The sequence below is a fragment of the Microcaecilia unicolor genome, chromosome 3, assembly GCF_901765095.1.
Source record: "Microcaecilia unicolor chromosome 3, aMicUni1.1, whole genome shotgun sequence".
Classification (NCBI taxonomy): Eukaryota; Metazoa; Chordata; class Amphibia; order Gymnophiona; family Siphonopidae; genus Microcaecilia; species Microcaecilia unicolor.
Genome location: NC_044033.1, coordinates 185,117,951 through 185,138,598, shown reverse-complemented (window position 1 = coordinate 185,138,598; position 20,648 = coordinate 185,117,951). Strand labels below are relative to the sequence as shown.

At 43.8% G+C, this 20,648-nt stretch overlaps 1 protein-coding gene across 3 annotated transcripts in view; it reads right to left on the bottom strand.

Annotated features, from left to right (window-relative positions):
• The window catches only part of ERBB3 (erb-b2 receptor tyrosine kinase 3), a 164,978-nt gene extending 145,157 nt beyond the window's left edge, over positions 1-19,821 (bottom strand). The window contains exon 1 of one of the 3 annotated variants that reach the window (XM_030196749.1): positions 19,538-19,821. In XM_030196749.1, coding sequence (XP_030052609.1) covers positions 19,538-19,613 — 76 coding nt within the window. In that variant the 5' untranslated portion in view covers positions 19,614-19,821. Of the gene's footprint in view, positions 1-14,216; positions 14,324-17,249; positions 17,435-19,537 lie in introns of those variants that run through there. The other 2 variants (XM_030196750.1, XM_030196751.1) reach the window with 2 other exon arrangements.
• Positions 19,822-20,648: the final 827 nt, after the last annotated feature.

Here is a 20,648-nt window from a genome sequence, read left to right as displayed (position 1 = left end):
AAAAAAGTGTGTGTGTGTGTGTGGGGGGGGGGGGGGGGGGGGGGTTGGAAGGAGCCCTCAAGGATCTGATGGAGAATTTGCTCTCTGTGTAGTTCCTACAAACTCCCCATCAAAAGGGAGACATGCATGCACACACAGAAATGTATATCCATTGCTTTGATTGAAGAAGGGGAGCATCGTGTTTTTCATACTCTAGGGATGGCTTTGTGTCTTATTGCATAGGGAATATGCATGTATTCTTCAAAGGACTTCCCTTGTTTCTGTGGTGGAGATTGTGCAGGAATTTTACAGGAAACCTAATTTTTCTGGAGACCCCAGTATACTTAGGGTTACCATATGGCTCCAGAAAAAGGAGGACACATTGATCCAGTCCGGGTTTTGCTTCCATTGAAAGCACTGGAAGTAAAACCCAGACTGGCTCAATACGCATGAACAAAGCATGGTAGAAACTGAGGCTAGAAAGATAAACATCTACCAGTCCATTCCTCTCATCTCAGAGCTCCCCACTCTGATCCACATTAGCAGGGTCTTCATACCCCTCGTTCCACCCTTCTCGCACCAGGACAGGCCAAAATAAAGTACATCCTACAGGAACTGGCCTTTATGAATAGAGAGATTAAAAGGTTCCTAGATCTCCCCCTCAACTCCTGTTCCCTGTCTGCTTCTGGAATAACTGATGTCCAACATCCACTTACCTGTTGATACCTTACAGGGGCCAGAGCTGCGGTCAAGACATTAAAAAAACCAGACATGACTTCATCTTTACGATGGAAAGTTAAATAGGGTCTTTGTATCTGTGCAGAAAGTATGCTGGGGCTGAGATAAGAGTACAGCCCCTGCCTATGGTGGGAAATCTTGGCATTCAGCTGAGCCACTGATCAATATAGCTTGGAATGTTCCATGCCTCTCACAGCTCTCACTGGACCATCAACCATGAGTCATGTCATCCACAACTGCAAGATAGAGAGGTGAAGGACATCTGTCCTTTAGCGTTACAGCTTACAGGTCATAATACATGTATGTATGTACTGGGAAGGGTGTGTGTAAGAGAAGATTACAATATGGCCATGTCAAACATGGGGACAAAGTTCAAGTTTTCATTCTTATTATTGGGGGGGGGGGGGGGGGGAGAGATACAAAGGGGGACCAGCATAATGTCAGCAGCCAATAACTATTATTAAAAAGTGATAACTCATCCATCTCCCTCTCTCTCTCTCTGTTCTCACTCCCCTCCCCCACCTCCCAGCTACCTTTCCCATGATACTGTCATTGAAAGCTTTAGTGTTTCACTTATATATTCTGATATTGTCATCTTTTGCTCATGTCCTGACCTGAGGAAGGTGTTTCTGGCCTCTGAAAGCTAGTTTGATTAAAAAAAAGGTATTACCTGATTTTCCACTTTTTGTTTTATCTTTATTTATTTATTTTTACTTTAGGTGGTAACACATTCCCAGGTTCCTCCCTGAACCTGCCTCTCCGCACTGGTAGCGGCAGTACTGGGGCGATAAAGGCTAGAAAGAGGCTCCACAGCCTGCCCAGAAGTAGTAAGGAGGCTTCAGCCCAGGGAGGGGCAGCCAGGAGCTTTCTAAAACATTCCTAAGAACTTGCAGCTCTCCTTTTGTTCCTGTCTCTGGGGCTCTCATGTCTCCTTGACAACGGGCCTGCAATGGCTCTCTGCTCCTATTCATACCTCAGCCTCCACCAAGTGGCAATTTATACACTTTCTAAAGTTTTGCAACACAGCATAACAGTTTCTTTTTTCCCCTTCCCACTGTTGTGCTTCTAACATGGTTAAATGCTCCAGAGTTTCCAAGTTACCCAGTTCCAGGAGATTTTAGGCCAGTCCTGAATTTCTAACAACTTCACCCTGATGCATTATGGGAACTGCAGCATCAGTTTCAATGACTGGAATCAGAGACTAAAAATACCACACATGCTTTCAGTTGCAAGTGTAAAACCAGGACTGGCCTATCTCCTTCCTGGAACTGGGCAGCTCTGCATGTTCACATAACTACTTGAAGCTTGCATGCTGCTAAGTTATCCAGGTCCAAGAGGGAGACTTTTTGGCCAGCACTGATATTTGTAGTCCCTGATTTTAACCATTGAAATCAGTGCTGCAGGTCCCATAATTAGGGTTACCATATGGCTCCAGAAAAAGGAGGACAGATTGAGCCAATCAATGGAAGTAAACCCCAGACTGGATCAATGAGTCTTCCTTTTTCTGGAGCCATATGGTAACCCTACCCATAATGCAACAGAACGGGGTGTTCAGAAATCCTGGACTCACCCTCCCAGAACTGAATAACTTGGCAGCTCTGACTGTGGGGAGAAGGGATTCTTCAAAAAGCCTTGACTACTGTAGATGGCACAGCACCACTCCCCCCCCCCCCCCCAAAAAAAAAAAAAAAAAAAAAAAAAAAGGTTCTTAAACTAATCCTTTTTTTTAATATCATTCATATCCTCCCTTGTGTGCCCATAGCTCCTTTCTCTTCTGCATCATACTACCTGAAAGCCCTAAGCTGTTCACAGTCTGACAGGGATCGGTTAGTGATTTTCAGTTGTGCAAATCTACAGTTGGGGGGTTTCAGGTTAATTATTGTCTACATATTTTAACTTTGAGTTTGTAGTCAACTACCCTGCACTTGGAAAGGATCTATTTATTTTCTGCATGTGTGACCAAGGCCAGGTAATCTGTTAGTACTGAGTGTCTGTAGGGATCTGGAATGATCCAGCTTGTTCAAGTTTCCCAATCCGTATATTGCTGTTCTACATTCAGTGCAATATTTATGATGCTGCCTTTTCCTAGGAAGGTCCTTGTTGATGTAGCTCTATAGACCCTGAGTGGCTTTTGTTGAGTTTTGCATTAATTCATAATATGTCTGCTACTTGAGAAGGGTGATGGTGCTGTTACTGAGATGAAACCAGAATCAGGCTTTTTGGTTGGTGTATGGTGAATTCTATGGAGAAATGCCCTGCGTCCATTGTTGTGTGACGAAGGCTTATGTGGATGAAGAATGTATGTTTGCATTTAACACAGTGATACTGCAGAGCCTAGAGTTAGTATTTTTCTTATAGTAGAATTCCAGGCTACATAATTTTTGTTGAGTATAATCAACATTGGCAAAGCTTTAATTTTTCTTCTAGTATACTGGGATTATAAATTGTGGGCTTTTTTGGGGGGTGGGGACTGCCTGACTAGTGTTCTGAGTGAGGGTGCCTCTTCAACCTTCTCCCTGACCACAATTTTTAAGGAGTACCTCTCTTTTGAGTGCTTTTTTTTGGGGGGGGGGGGGGCACCATCTCTTCACTTCTCTTAGGCAACAGATTGCTTTGAGCCATCCCTGAGGATTAAGTGCTGCTAGTGCAAGGGAGCCAAGAGGAAAAAAAAAAGTTATTACAGATAGGGGGAGGGGCGGTGCCTATTTGGGAAGACGTGATCTATTTTTCTTATTGTTCATTGACCGCTGAAGACAGTGAATCAGCATCTTGCATTAAATCCTACTGGTCCTCATGTTCTTCTCCTAAATTGCTCAACTAAAATTGCTTATGCTTGATTTATTCTTTCTGTACACCGCCTTGAGTGAATTATTTCAAAAAGGTAGTAAATAAATCCTAATAAATAAATAAAATGCACAGTATTAAAAAGCCTAAACCATACCTTGGCTCAGTGGCATAAATCAAATGAATGAGTTGTTAAGGATGGAAAAAAATGTCCGTTTACATGAGCGGACAGAAATAAAATTTTTTTAAAAAAGATTTCTTAAGGCTTGAGACTGTTACTTGACTACCTTGCCGATGAGGATACCATCTGCCAGAGGAGGAATATTATCGTCATCTTTAGCTGATTTGAAAACATATTTGTTGCACTCTCTTTAAATGTTGTTTATGTTAACTGTGCTTTTGTTGTAAACAATGATGACTTAATAAAACATAAAAAGCCTAAAATATAAATAGACAGGTAGCTTGCATTATCTGGATTTCACAATCAAGTGGCCGATGACTAGCAAATATTACAACTTTGTGAAGTTTGGTTTGGTGTGCCATAAGGATCAGGCAAGCTTGAAAGTGTGCCCTGAATTTAAAAAGGTTGAGTACGGACTCCTGTAGGGTAGGAGTATCCCTCACATCCTATATATAGGGCCAAATTTGAGCGCAACTTTATTGCCTAAGGAGCTAGTAACCATCAATAATTGGATGCTAACAACCAATCGTTAACATTAATTGGCACCAACTGGGTTTCACTCACACCTTAACTGATGAACAGGCAAAACTGCTAGACATTTTAACAGCGATTGCTTTGAAAACCTGTTATGGTGGAATGGAAAGTGAATGATGTGTTTTGGTAGAATAATGTCTGTTCAATATACAAAGATGAACGTGTAATGGCTGAACGTACCAAATCTCATCTGAAACATATATTAACATATAGAGTCCTGTAACTAAGTTTTGTTCATCCTAAACATTGTTACGTACTTATATATAATTAACAATTTGTTCAACTTTGTCTTTTTTTTATTTTGGTTTGTGGAGTTGTGTTTTTTTTACAGGTTATTTTGATAATACCTCTTATGTTTGGTGACATACTTCTATTCTTTTGTTTTGTTAATAGTATTGTGGCAAGAGGATTGTTATTTTGCTTAGTTTCTTGTTGTACGTAATTAAATCTCCTAATAAACATTTATATAAACACAGGCACGAAAAATTGGCACCAATTAGGATTTTGTACATGCATCTGACTGTGCGCTATTCTATAACGCTGGGTGTCTAAATCCCATACCGCACAACCAAAAAGGGGGTGTGACCATAGGAGGGGCAGGGCTGGGCACACAGTGTTATAGAATAATGGGTCCCTGAGCCCAACTTGAGTGCTGGAAGTTACACGAGCAGGCTGGGTGCAGAAACCGGTACCAAGCACCGTTCTCCAAATAGTGCACACCCGTTACAGAATAGACATCCCATGTTTGAGTTCCATTTACGGTCCCCCGTGTGTATGTGCACCTTACACTCGTGCTGCGACTGCCCTGTGCTAGGAGGGAGGGTTACTCTGCTGCTGCCTACATAAGATCTCTGTTTAATGGAAGATTTCAGCTTATCTACTGCTGAGTGTTTGGCCAGTGGTGGATGCTGAAAGGGTTACAGTTACCAGGAAGAAAGGTGTGTAAATCTCAGCAGGGGAGAAGTAGTTTCAGTAGATCACACCCTGAGCAGGAGCCTACAGTGCACCTATTAGGGGAAACCTGAGTGCAGAGGCACAAGAGAAACCCTCCCCTTCTCCAGGGCTGTAAAACTTGTGCTCCTCTAATCCTTCCTTTCTTTCACAGTTGTTGTTTTTTTTTTTACTGTGTTTTCCTGGACTGTGCCCTCCAAGCAGCAGAGAAAGGGGCAGGGAAGGGGGGCCAAAGTGACATGGACACTCCCTATTGCTCCTGGAGTTTGCCCTTTGCTCCTGGCTCTCCTTTCCTGCTCTTTTGCACTAACTGGAGCTTATCAGCAGACTGAGCAGTAGGTCCCAGTTGCAATTCTGCCCCAATACTGGGAGTGAGGGTTCCTGCCTTTTTTTCTGCTGTCTTCCAAACTGCAAACCCTAAACAAAAAAGGAGGAGTGAGGTGAATGCAAATACCGTATTTTTACACATATCACACACCCACGCCTATAATGGTGTGAGTCTATGTAAAAAATAAAGCTGGTATAACGTGCCTATGAATATAACACACATTCTACCAGTTTATTTTCCTAAGATGCACTAATTCCAAACTAACACATTTGTTTTTAAGGGCTTTTCTTTTTAAGTTCTGGCAAGCATTATTACTGCACAAACCAACCAAAAGAAGAAAAAGCCCTAAAAAGCAAATAATCTAATTTTGTAATTAACATATTGTAGTAAAATCACACCAATATTGTGTATCCACACCTACAGTGCAAAGGGAGTGTGCACCGTTTGTTAAAACGCATATAACGTGTATTTTATATGTGAAATTAAAATTCTGTATCACTGTTCAGGGTGCACTGTGGAAGAATCCGGGTAGGACCACACAAAACCATCAGAACGGAAATGGGACAAATATCAAATCATCTCAGAAGACTGTTTACTGGGCCAGCAACCATTAGGTAGAGCTAGGCAGTTGCCTAGAGTAGCAGCTTCCTAGGGGAACCAGATACATTCAGCGTAAAACAAACACACACACACACACACACACACACACAAAAACAGTGCATACTTATCCCTGCAGGGAGGGTGGGCAATTTTCAAATAGCCCATTTAGCCAAATTATTGTGGGAGATGTGATGTTGGGGCAATTATGATTATTGTGGGGAGGGGGGCTTGCCTAGGATGCCTAATACTCCTACACTGGCACTGGCTGTTTGTGAGAAGACAGTAAAGCTAAAAGCAGATAAGGACAAGGAGGGCTACTGGGATGTAGATGCATCCTAACATATTAAGGGAAGTTCTAGCTACAGTAATGTGAGATGTTTTCAACATTTCACTGGAATCAGGAGTTGTTGTCCCAAATGACTGGACACAGAGAAAAAGGAGAAACAGGAGAATTATAGCTACGTCATGCAAGGTTCCACGTTAGGAGTTACAGACCAAGAAAGGGATCTGGGTGTCGTCGTCGATAATACACTGAAACCTTCTGCTCAGTGTGCTGCTGCGGCTCGGAAAGTGAATAGAATGTTGGGTATTATTAGGAAAGGTATGGAAAACAGGTGTGAGGATGTTATAATGCCGTTATATCGCTCCATGGTGCGACCGCACCTTGAGTATTGTGTTCAATTCTGGTCGCCACATCTCAAGAAAGATATAGTGGAACTAGAACTGGAAAAGGTGCAGCGAAGGGCGACTAAAATGATAGCGGGGATGGGACGACTTCCCTATGAAGAAAGACTAAGGAGGCTAGGGCTTTTCAGCTTGGAGAAGAGACGGCCGAGGGGAGACATGATAGAGGTATATAAAATAATGAGTGGAATGGAACAGGTGGATGTGAAGCGTCTGTTCACGCTTTCCAAAAATACTAGGACTAGGGGGCATGCGATGAAACTACAGTGTAGTAAATTTAAAACAGATCGGAGAAAATGTTTCTTCACCCAATGCATAATTAAACTCTGGAATTCGTTGCCGGAGAACGTGGAGAAGGCGGTTAGCTTAGCAGAGTTTAAAAAGGGGTTAGACGGTTTCCTAAAGGACAAGTCCATAAACACTAAATGGACTTGGGAAAAATCCACAATTCCAGGAATAACATGTATAGAATGTTTGTACGTTTGGGAAGCTTGCCAGGTGCCCTTGGCCTCGATTGGCCGCTGTCGTGGATAGGATGCTGGGCTCAATGGACCCTTGGTCTTTTCCAAGAGTGGCATTACTTATGTACTTATGAAAAGACCAGGAGCTACAGGACAATTAGTCTGACCTTGCGGGTAGACAAATTCATTGATTTGCTCTAAAACAGAGGATAGTCAGTTTCAGGAGTCTTTGGAATTACAAGGTCTGAGGAAACATAGTTTTTACTAGAGGTTGGACTTGTTAGAAAAATGTAATCAGTTTTCTGATTGGATGACCAGAGGAGGAGTTCAGGGGAGAAGCCAGATGTAAAATACTTGAATTCCAGGCAAATGTTTGATACAGTTTTGCATGTGCGACTTATGAAAAAAATGAACTATACTATACCTTTACTTATGGTCTCCAGTGACTGGGTCATAAACTAGTTAGATAGGATGGGAGAGGAGAGGCAAGATGGCACCCTAGAAAGCAGACGAGTTGCTCACAGCTCTCTGTTTCCTATCTGAAATGCCTAAGAGACCGAGGAAAATTGGCCCCCATAAGCTCTGGGGTGGCAACTAGTACTCTGGTACTCACCCAAAGCAAAATTACTAAGTTTGCTGGGCATTCAACAGCTACCGAGGTAAGCCCGCTTGGACTGCCGTAGGGCAGGGCTCAGCCTTCCTCATCCTTTGGCAGTAGTGGTTCACTCACCCCTGAAGACAGAGTGCCACCATCCAATCTGGCACTGCAGAGTGCAGAAAGCCTTGACAGTGCTGGGCAGCCATCCGACAGGAGCTATACTGGGGTTTCCCAGGAGCAAGAGTCACCGGAGGTTATGGCGTCTGAATTGCAAAATGCAACTCTGCTGGGGCCGGTAGGCAAAACTGGCGGCAACGGAACCATCGTTCAAGAAGCTCAGATGAAAATGCCAGGTCTCTCTGAGTTGGAGGAGCGAAGACGGCAGGTCTCTCTGAGTCGGAGGAGCAAAGACGGCAGGTCTCTCTGAGTCGGAGAAGCAAAGACGGCAGGTCTCTCTGAGTCAGAGAAGCAAAGACGGCAGGTCTCTCTGAGTCGGAGGAGCAAAGACGGCAGGTCTCTCTGAGTCGGAGGAGCAAAGACGGCAGGTCTCTCTGAGTCGGAGGAGCAAAGACGGCAGGTCTCTCTGAGTCGGAGGAGCAAAGACGGCAGGTCTCTCTGAGTCGGAGGAGCAAAGACCCCAGGTCTCTCTGAGTCGGAGGAGTGGCCTGTGGTGCCCTAGTCCACTGGATTTGAGCCTGTAAGACCTGCATCATTTACCTTAGAGGAGATTTGGAAAACATTGCTGGGCCCCTCCCCCCGGGCCTGGCTCCGTCTTGGCATATTTACATTGGCACTTATACCCCGTAAGGTCCCAACACAGGAGTTCTCTGAGGTTTACAATACGACAAAATTTACAAGGCATTCCTTGCGTGCTACATAGTTTAAAAATACTTTACATTATTTATCGAATACATAAGTACATAAGTATTGCCATACTGGGACAAGCCCAGCATCCTGTTTCCAACAGTGGCCAATCCAGATCACAAATACCTGGCAAGATCCCAAAAAAGTTCAATACATTTTATGCTGCTTATCCTAGAAATAATCAGTGGATTTTCCCAAAGTCCATTATAATAATGGTCTATGGATTTTTCCTTTAAGAAGCCTTCCAATAGTTTGAATAGACAGGTTTTAAGAGCTTTCTTAAACATTTAGTCTGACCAATATTCTAATATTCACTGATAAGGAATTCCACTATTTCACAGACTGAAAGGAAAATAATCCATCAAAAACAGACCTATAAATGACACCCTTAGAATTAGGATACTGTAATAAAAGAGCCAATCAGACAGCTAAAACTCCATGATGTCATGATAGGACCACAAGATCTGACAAATATGCAGGAACAAAACCATTTAAAACAGAAAAAGTAATTATGCTCAATTTAAACACAGTTCATGCCCTCACAGGCAACCAGTGTAATTTTCATAAAAGTGGAGCAGCTGATTCATAACGGGTAGAAGTGCAAATCAATCTGGCAGCTGTGTTCTGAAGTGTCTGGATTTTTTTTTCCATAAGCCTTCTGATAAACCTACTAGTATTGCCTTACAATAATCTATGTGAGATAAAATGAATGATTGTACCAAAAGTCAAAAGCATTGAAATTCAAGTTAGATCTCAATCTCCTCAATCTTTTCATATAATAAAATCCTCTCTTTAATATTTGATTCACATGGGGTTCGAAAGATAAGTACGCCTTAAAAATTATCCCCCCAAATCTTTGTTTTTCCAATTGAAATGTAATATTATTGGCAATTAAAGACTTTAGATGAGCTTCTGAGAACTACCCCCATAGGGGCATGAACAAAAGGAGGGAAAGGGGAGCTGTAATACAGACATTTAAATATCGCCAAAGTATAAAAGCAGAGGAAGAGATCCTCTTTAAATGGAAAGAAGGTTCTAGAACAGTGTCATGAAATGAAGATAAGAGCAACTATTTCTTCACAGACAGGGTAGTGGATGCATGGAATGGCCTCCTGATGGAGACAGTCGAGATAGGAATGGTGACAGAGTGACAAGCACAGAGATTCTTTGAGGAGGGGAAAGGATATCAGTTATGAGCAGGAGGTGAGAATAGGTGGACTAGATGGGCTTTATCCTGCAGTCTCATACTTCTCATCCCACCACAGCCAAGGCCAGTTTACCTATCAGGTACATTAGGCAGTCACCTAGGGCAGCAGCTTCTGAGGGGGAGAGATGGCAAACAGCAGCAGCAGTCAAAGCAAAAACATAGATCTCGGCAGTCAGACAACTGAAAGCCACCAGCATGCACTTTTACCCACAGGGAGGGTAGGTATTTTCAAAACAGTCTATTTACGATGCCAATGGCTCTTGGAAATTGCCTTCCTTGCTTGTGATGTCAAAACTATACATTTTACAGGACTATTCCACCATCACCCTTCCCAAAACAATCATGACTATTGAACACAGGAGGGGGAAGGGGAGTACAGGTAGGGGCATGAAAGATAGTTGGGGGCAGAGGCAAGACTGAAGATTCGCCTAGGGCATTTAATAGCCTTTCATGGGCCCTAACCACAGCTCTAGTATGATCCCACCCAATGACACAGTATAAAATGGCAGTAGCTTTCTGAAAGGTTTCTGCCCCCTAACTGTTCACAGACGACCTATAAATGTTTCTCTCTTTCTCTATGCAAGGTTGAAATTCCAGCGCTGTGTATAATCAGCTGAACTCCTGAACTCCAGCTTTCCATTGTGCTGGAAAGGCTCCCTTCCTTTGCAGTTTAAAGTGCTTGTCCCTGGGGCTTTATCAGCCCTGGGGACCACAAGAACTCGCAGGAAATTGTCTAAGGGACTGCATCAAGCATCCATTGTGCGGCTCCCCTACTGCTGCCCGCCACACAGACCCTCATCCTCCTCAGATGTGGGCAGCCAGAAATGAAGAAGTACACAAAGAATTGGTGACTCACCTTATGTGAGCAAAACACATTAAGAAACTCCTAACCCCAAACCAGTGGAATGCTCAGTAACTGCTGTTGTGTCCCTTTGATAACTTCTCACACTTCTACCCCAACCCCTTTGCTTGTCACAGTGCTGGAATGACACACACTGTCAATGCACTACAATCCTGGCCTGCATAACCCACTGCTATTCTAGTCCTGCGAAGCCAAGTAGTGGTTTTTAATAATGGTTATGGAAGACTTCCTGGGCTGTGCACTTTTCTACCTTTCATGAATGGAGCAGGCAAGTTATTCAAAGCAAGCCAGGACCTGCATAGCAGTACTATGATCCCACACATTTCCCAAACCCTGAAGCAATTCCTCAGAACAGGTGTAACCTGCCTTTCTCTGTTTTTTTTTTTATTACTATTATTTTAAGCTTCTCAGCTCACTGGACAGGTGAGGTTAGTTCTATCAGCCGGGCACCCAATTACATGCCCCATACATAAAAAGGAGAAACTAGAAGAAAAGCCACGGAGTGAAGGAAAATAGTGGGAACTCCTTTCTTGACCTTCCTTAAATGATGGCAGTGCAGAAACGAGCCTCCACTGAAGGAGGTACGCTTTCTCTTTTGCTCTTACAGTGACATCTAGTGGTCAACCAAAGAAAATCACCACAAGTAGCTCTGAGAGAGCAGTATCCTACTCTCAGCCACAGAAGGGCTCTAGGACCCGACATGGAGCCCACAGGTGAAGGCTTTACTTGATTGCCAGATACAAGTTAAAATAAACAGAAAAATGAGAAGAATAAATCATACTACAGACAGAAATGGAGCAATATCAAACAAACATTGTCTTATAGCTGGCAGCTGTTGGCTTTTTTTTAAGGTTTGGCTTTTTTCCTCTCTTAAAAACAAACAAAAAAAGCAGTTTGACACCAGTTCTTCCTTGAGTGGCATTACTATTAGGAAAAGCAAAGAATGGATTTTCTTCCATCACTTAGAGGGCTGCTAGTGAAGTTGAACCACCCATAGGTGCCAGCTCTGTGGGTGCTTGAGCACTCCTGATATTCAGAAAACGCCTTGACCGTGTCCAGGGAAGGGTAATTACATAGTAACACAGTAAATGACGGCAGATTATTGTCCATCCAGTTTGCCCAACAAGATAAACTAATTCTACATGGTATGTGATACTTTATATGTATACCCGAGTTTGATTTGTCCTTGCCTTTCTCAGGGCACAGACCGTAGAAGTCTGCCCAGCACTGTTCTTGTACTAAGTTCTGAAGCTAACGTTGAAGTCCCTTAAACATTTACACTCCAGCCCAACCATATCTATTCAGTCACGATCAGGGCATAGACTGTAGAAGTCTGTCCAGTCTGCCCAGCACTAGTTTTGCTTCCCAATTACCAGCGTTGCCACCCAATCTCCGCTAAGATTCTGTGGATCCATTCCTTCTAAACAGGATTCCTTTGTGTTTATCCCATGCATGTTTGAATTCCGTTTTCACCTCACCACTTCACGCGGGAGGGCATTCCATGAATCCATCACCCTTTTCGTGAAAAAAATACTTCCTGACATTACTCCCGAGTCTGCTCCCCTTCAACCTCAATTCATGTCCTCTAGTTCTACCACCTTCCCGTTTCCGGAAAAGGTTTATTTGCGAATTAATACCTTTCAAATGTTTGAACATCTATATCATGTCACCGCTGTTTCTCCTTTCCTCCAAGGTATACGTGTTCAGGTCGGCAAGTCTCTCCTCATATGGTTTGCAACACAAATCCCATAACCATTTTCGTAGCTTTTCTTTGCACCGCTTCCAGTCTTTTTACATCTTTAGCAAGATACGGCCTCCAAAACTGAACACAATACTCCAAGTGGGGCCTCACCAACGACTTGTAAAGTTGGGTTTAGTAACCCCAGTCATCTTGAAGCGTTGACTCCTATGGCACCACCCGTTCTTTTCTAGCCTCCAGCGCTACCAAATCTGCAAGCATCAAACGCACACACACACACCAAAAAAAAAGGAGAGTGCGGAAGAGAGTGTCTCATTTATTCTTAGGTATCTGCCTGTGAGTCATTACAAAATGCCCACCTCCATCATAATCTCTATCTGGCTGACCACTCTGTACAGATCCTGAGAAAAGGCACAAGCTAGTGTGCATGAGAGGACAGTGGTTCTCAAACGTTTTTGGCCCACCACCCCCTTGATTCCATAAATTTATTACAGTGCCCCTGCTCTCAACCAGTGAAGCTATTACTCAAATTATTCAAAATTTTGATTAAAGCTTTTATTTAATAACAAATAATATCATTTAATAACATTAATGATGGAATTGAAATTCTGTATTTAATTTACAACACAAAAAACAATTGTAATAAAACAGTGGACCTACTTGATCTATTGAACATGTTTAATGGGATGGATGGGCTTGATGCATAAGCAGGTTATAGGCGGGGCTATTCGCCAAGCTACCATGTTGATAAAATGGTTTAAAAATAATACAAAAAAATATTTAAAAAAGTCTTACTTCTTTAGTAAGTACAGGTCACCTGGTTCAATACTGAACCAAGCTAACCAACTAAAAACAAGGGCGTAGCCAGACTTCGGCGGTAGGGGGGTCCAGAGCTCAAGGTGAGGGGGTTCATTTTAGCCCCCCCCCCTGCCAGCGGTGCCCCTTCCCCCGCCACCGCCAGGTACGTTTGCTGGCAGGGGTCTCCAACCCTCACTAGCCGAAGTCCCCTTCAGCACCGGTCTCTGAGTCCGGCACGTTCGCTGATCTGTATTCTGTGAGTCCTGACGTCCTGCACGTTCCTACGTGCAGGACTCACAGAAACAGAATCCAGATCAGCAACGTGCCAGAGACCAGCGCTGAAGAGGACTTCGGCTAGCGGGGGTTGGAGACCCCCACCAGCAAAGGTACCTGACAGCGGCGGCGGGAGAGGGTTGGTGGCAGCAGGGGGGTTGAATGTGGCAGGGGAGGGTTGGCAGCGGGGGGGGGGGGGGGGGGGGGAGGGGCCATGCCCCACCTACCTATGCCCCTGGCTAAAAATAATAATAATTAAAAAAAAAGACATCTACTTGCAGTAATGCTTTCAACACTTACCCAAGTGGCAGCTGGTACTATACTGACTTCTCATGCAATGCTCTGCACATTTTATTTGCGGAGGTGCAAACAGAGCAAACCATATGCTCACACAGTATACAATCTGTATTGCACAAAGTATATACCTATTTACTACTTAGTTGTTCAAGTACTGTGCTTATCTTTCCAGCATCCCCCTAAGACAATGCAGCACCCCCATGCCGCCACCTAGTCTTCCAACGCCCCCCTAGATTAGTCCAACACCCCCAAGGGGTGGCACCGCTCACTTTGAAAATCACAGTAATAGGATGTCAGACTGCAGCAATAAAGCAGGGGAGCTGACAGGGGAGATTTTCAGATCCTGAGCAGAGTGAAACTACCATTGACCAGACTTACCGCTGCATCCCCACCCACCCACAGGGCGGCAATCTTTCTGTATCATCCACTGCTGCTCTGGGTCTTCTTTTCCTGCATCTGCCCAAACATTAATGAGTGGAGGCTGTCAATCCAATAACCAGGGCTGACAACTCGAACAAAGGAGCAACAGGTGACCTACAAAACTGCACTTGTAGTTCTAAACAATCTAACCACTTATGCAACCACCTAAAATAGGCTGCCCTAAAGGATTACAAAAATGGAGCCCCAAGAACTCAATCTACATACAAGAGGCTTTAAGGGCTTCTTTTTTGATACTTGAAAAACCATCATGTAGCCGAGAAGCTTTGGTATTTGTATTCTCAGTGTCTTATGCAATACAATAATTACAGAATTCCACAAAGTTAAGAGTCTTAACCACCAAGAAACAGAAGAGTTGGAGAGAGAAAAAACAAACACACACACACACTGCTGTGTTTTCTTCTTCTCTCTCATGTAAATTTTTTTTTAAATAGCCAGACATGAGAAGGCTCCACCACCCCCCTTCCTCAGTTCCATCCTTTCCCCCTCTAATTTCTAAGCAGAATCATTAGAAATAAGTTAGACTGTTATTATCATGTCTTACAGCACTGGAGAAGTCTGGTTTATAGGACACAACTATGAACAAGGCTAACCATAGACAAGAAAAAATAACAGACTTGCTTATGTGGTTAACTAAAACAAGTGGCCTAGTGGTTAGGGTGGCGGACTTTGGTCCTGGGGAACTGAGTTCGATTCCCACTTCAGGCACAGGCAGCTCCTTGTGACTCTGGGCAAGTCACTTAACCCTCCATTGCTCCATGTAAGCCGCATTGAGCCTGCCATGAGTGGGAAAGCGCGGGGTACAAATGTAATAAAAATAAGCAAATAAACCGTCCTCAACATATCAACCTGTTAGTTTCTTTGATCTGCTGGTCTCATCCTCTGGGATGTAGATTTATTTTCCTGCCTGACCCAAAAGACCAGTGATTAAAAAAATTGTTCGTTACAAGATCATTCGTCATTTGTCTATCCTGTCTTTATACTTCACCTGTTACAATGCTGCGTGCTCCATCAATGCAACCTTACCATTAATGATGCATAGAAAAATCTTGCTTACCCATAACTAACATGTATTCTTTTCTCAATGAAAAAAAACTATATAAAACTGAGCCTTTTCATTTTAATATGCTGCAAGAAGCATGAGCATGTTTATAAACAAGTGTTAGAGATGACACAGCAAATGTCTCTGGGCATACAGACAGACTAGCTTAAGAAAATACAGAAACACTTTTGAAAAACACAATTGTTGGTATACACAATTAATTCTCTAATTAAACTCTTTGGTGGATATTTTACATATAATGTTGTCTCTCTTCCCCTCATAGCATTGTTTCTTGGGTGTTCAAAGCTTGTTTGAAAAACGCCCAGGGAAAGGAAACTGGGGAAGTGAAGCCACAGACAGTTTTCATTTGGCTGTACATCTCTCAGCATCAGTGTTTACTTAAAATTTGATTGCAAAAGTACCTTTCCTCCAGAATATTTAAACTAACCAGGAAGGGTGGGGATGAGAGAGATTTACTTTTTTCCCCCCAATTAAATGCCTATCTGTACTTCCTTATTTGTTGTTCATTTCTGCTTGGCAAAAGACATAACTGCTTCGCTACTTACACCAGATCAAGAAAAAGAGAATGAACCAGTACACTAAGGGGCTCATTTTCAAAGCACTTAGTAACCTGTGGAACTTTGTAAGTCTGTGCTTTGAAAATACGCCTCCGAATGGAATTAACAATCATTAGAAAATATTAAGGCTAGATCTCTCAAATGAGCGGGAAACACAACTGGTCAGTTTTAAAAGAATAAATATTAGAAGTACATAAGTACATAAGCATCGCCATGCTGGGACAGACCAAGGGTCCATCGAGCCGAGCACCCTGTCACCGACAGTGGCCAAAAGAACAAGCAATTTGTCCCGCCCATCCTAGAAATACTGTATTATTCCATCGTCCATTCAATAACATTCTATGGCTTTTTCCTCCAGGAAGCCGTCCAACCCTTTTTTGAAGTCCACTAAGTTAACCACCTTAACCACCTGTTCTGGCAGCGAATTCCAGAGTTTAACTACACGTTGAGTGAAGAAAACTTTTCCTCAGATTCGTTTTAAATTTACCACACTGCAGCTTCATCGCATGCCCCCTTGTCCTAGCATTTTTGGAAAGCGTAAACAGACGCTCCACATCGACCCGTTCCATTCCACTCATTAACTGATCATTGATCGATTAAGGGGCTCATTTTCAAAGCACTTAGGGGGGCCCTTTTACGAAAGGGTTGCCCTGTGCAAAGCCAGAACTACTCCCAGGCTACTGCAGCAGCCTGGCGATGATTCTACCCCCAGCGTGCACCATACTGCCGGGTTACCTCACCTTACCACTACCTCAGTGGGTGGCAGTAAGTGCTCTCCCCCCCCCCCCCAGAAATAGCCGCATGGCAGGTGTGAACTTACTGCACTGTCATTTCTTGTTTTCGGCCTTTTTACCCTCTGCGGTAAAGGGGGCCTTGCAAGGGCCCTTTCCCCACAGCTTGGTAAAAGGGCTCTTTAGACTTACAAAGCACTTTGAATATAGAAATTTTGATCAGTGCAGACGATACATTGCATCCTAGGCAGCTTTAAAACCAGTGGCTCATCGATTGGGGTTAGTTAACTAGCAAATCCTGTATGACACACCTTCTCAGGGCTAGCTGGCAGCTAACAGCAGCAGGGGTCACTAAACCCTGAACAAATTACGAAAACAATAAATTCGAAATGCTCCCACGGGCGGAACAGGTTTTTCTGCTCCCTAGAGCAGGTTCAAAGCCACTTAATCAAACATGAGACGCAAGCAAGCCACTCAGCCATAAAGAGGTCCCGACACTGATTTATTCGTTTCTGAGGCTTTCACTTCTTGCCCGTGGGACAAATCAGTCCTGCTGCATGCGTGCATTTATTTGGGTGCTGCCCCCTTGGGCGACAGACTGAAAGTCATGCGTGCCACCTACCTGCCTGGCAAGTGACAGGATCGTGCCCGGTCCAAAACAGCAGTACAACCCAGGTCCAGAAGCTTGCCACCGTCATGCTTGTGGCTGGGATCAGGACATGGGGGTCAGCCAGAGTTAGAATCCCATACAGAAAAGTGCCAAAAACAAGTGGCCTCTTTCTTCTGGCTTCCTTTGCCCTCTGGCAGGGATCTGCCCGCGATTCCCAAGCCCTCCTCTCCCAGTTGCAGAAAGCCAATGGATAATAGTAGTGACCCCCCCCCCCCCCTTAAATCAAAGCTCCGTAACAACTTAAGTTTCTCTCCCAGGACAAGCAGGATGAGTCAGAGCCATGTAGGTGTCGTCCCCTGACGGCTCTCATTGGATGGAGATGCTCTCCAATAGCTCAGAGAGAGTTTGTTTTTTTTTTCCTTTCACTCTGAGCATTGAAGGAAGTTAACCATAAAAAAAACAACACACATTTAAAGGACAAGAAAACAACAACAACAAAAAAAAAAAACAGATTTCCTTACGTAGCTGACTTTAAAAAAATCAGCAAATAAACCGTTCTCAATATAGTACAGTTTTTTTTTTTCGATCTGTAGGTCTCTTTCTCTGGAATCAAGTGCGTATTTATTTTCCTCCATGACCCATTGATTCAAAAAAATGTCCTTTACAAGATCATTGTAATTTGTCTATCCTGTCTTTATAGTTCACCTGTTACAATATTACTCCATTAAGGCTTTCAGGAGATATCAGTGCAGCCTTACTATTAATGAAGCATAGAAAAATCTCACTTAGCCATAACCTAACATGGAGATATAGATATATATATACATATAAACTGAGCCTTTTCATTTTAATATGCTGCAAGAAGCATGGGCATGCTTATAAATAATTATTAGAGATGACACAGCAATGTCTCTGGGCATACAGACTAGCTTAAGAAAATACAGAAATACTTTGAAAAACACAATTGTTGGTATACACAATTAATTCTCTAATTAAACTCTTTGGTGGATATTTTTACATAAAACGTTGCCTCTCTGATAAGTATTTCCCTCACAGCATGTGTTCAAAGATTGTTTGAAAAACTCCCAGGGAAAGGAAACTGGGACAGTGAAGCCGCAGACAGTTTTCACTTGGTCGCACACCTCTCAGCATTAGTGTTTTCTTTACTTACATTTTTTTTTGTTACATTTGTACTCTGCGCTTTCCCACTCATGGCAGGCTCAATGCAGCTTACATATTATATACAGGTACTTATTTGTACCTGGGGCAATGGAGGGGGTTAAGTGACTTGCCCAGAGTCACAAGGAGCTGCCTGTGCCTGAAGTGGGAATCGAACTCAGTTCCCCAGGACCACCAAAGTCCACCACCCTAACCACATTGCAAAAATACCTTTCCTCCGGAATATTTAAACAAACCGGGAAGGTTGGGGATGAGAGAGATTTACTTTCTCTTCCCCCCCCCCACCCCCCCCCCATTAAATGCCTGTCCTCACTTCCTTATTTGTTGTTCATTTCTGCTTGCCAAAAGACGTAACTGTTTCGCTAATACACCAGATCAAGAAAAAGCGAATGAACCAGTACACTAAACGGAATTTGCAAACAGTAGAAAATATTAAGGCTGCTCTCTCAAATGAGCTGGAAACACAAATGGTCAGTTAAAAAATATATATAAATATTTGAGCTAATCATTAATCGATGAAGTCACTTAAATTAATTTTGACCAGTGCAGACGATAAATTGCATCCTAGGCAGCTTTAAAACCAGTTGCTCTTCCATTGGTGTTTAGAGCCTGTGGAGGAGTAGCCTAGTGGTTAGTGCAGTGGACTTTGATCCTGGGGAACTGAGTTCCATTCCCACTGCAGATCCTTGTGACTCTGGGCAAGTCACTTAACCCTCCATTGCCCCTGGTACAAAGTACCTGAATATATGTAAACCGCTTTGAATGTAGTTGCAAAAGGCGGTATATCGAGTCCCATTTCCCCCCTTTACTAGAAAATCCATAAGACACACCTTCTCAGGGTTAGGTGACAGCTAAACAGCAGGGGGGGGGGGGGGTCAAAACAATAAATTCAAAATGCTCCCACGGGCAGAACAGGTTTTTCTTCTCCCTAGAGCAGGTTCAAAGCCACTTAACCAACCAAACATGAAAGGCAAGCAACCCACTCAGCCATAAAGAGCCCCGACACTGTGATTTATTCCAGTTTCTGAGGCTTTCACTTCTTGCCCGTGGGACAAATCAGTCCTGCTGCCCCTTCCGATTTTCACAGGGCGATAGACTGAAAGTCATGCGTGCCACCTTACCTGCCTGGGAAGTGACAGGATCGTGGCCAGTCCAAAGAAGCAGAACAGCCCAGGTCCAGAAGCGTGCCACCGTCATGCCTGTGGCTGGGATCAGGACGTGGTCAGCCAGGCAGCAGCAGCAGCACCATCTACCCCAGTTGGAATCCCATACAGAAAAATCCTACGCAAGTAGCCTCCTCTTGCTGCCTTTGCCCTCTGGCAGAGACCTGCCCGCGATTCCCAAAAGCCGTCCTCTCCCACTCGCATAAAGCGAACGGATAATAGTGATCCGCTGAATGAAAACTCAGTAATAAGGACAGTTTCGTTTAAGACAAGCAGCAGGATGAGTCAAAGCACATGTAGGTGTCGTCCCCTGACGGCTCCCATTGGACGGAGATGTTCTCCAATAGATCAGAGCCTTTTTTTTTTTTTCTCCTCTCATTTTCTGAGCATGCGTGTGGGTTGTCCCTGAAGGTGGACTAGACACCCGGGATTCCCACTTCCTCTACAAGTTTCTGCTGCTCTATCCCGTTGAGTTCTCAGCTCTCCACCAAAGAATCCAAATAAAACAGCAACCTACCCTCGAAGGAAGAAAGAAACAGGCTGCCTGAACCCCCCCCCCCCCCCCCCCCCCCCCCCCCCCCCCCCCCCCCCCCCCCCCCAGGTTTTTAAGATGTGTTCAGAATGCAGGAAGAAGATGAGCACCCGGGACTCCCACGATCTGTATATGTCTTGTGCCTCGGAGCACACCATGCGGAATCGTGCTTAAGACCGTGCCCGCGTGTCTCCAGGCACACAGACACAGGAGGCAAGAACTGTGTAGGCTGTACAGCGCTATTGAAATGATAAGTAGTAGTAGTAGTAGTAGTAAAGAAAAGCCATTGGGAACGTTTCTTCTTGCAGGCAGGACCAATGGCTCTCTGCAGGGCTGGACTTAGCAATTAGGAGCCCTCTGCTGCAGACCAGTTCGGTGGGGCCCCTTGTTGACAAGATGTATTTTAATATTTTTTTTATTTCAAAGACAAATTATTATTATTATTAACAACATCTGTATAGCACTACCACACACAGCACTGAACACCTGACAAGCAAAACTTGTACAGAAAAACTAATTCAAATAAGCACAATGCTA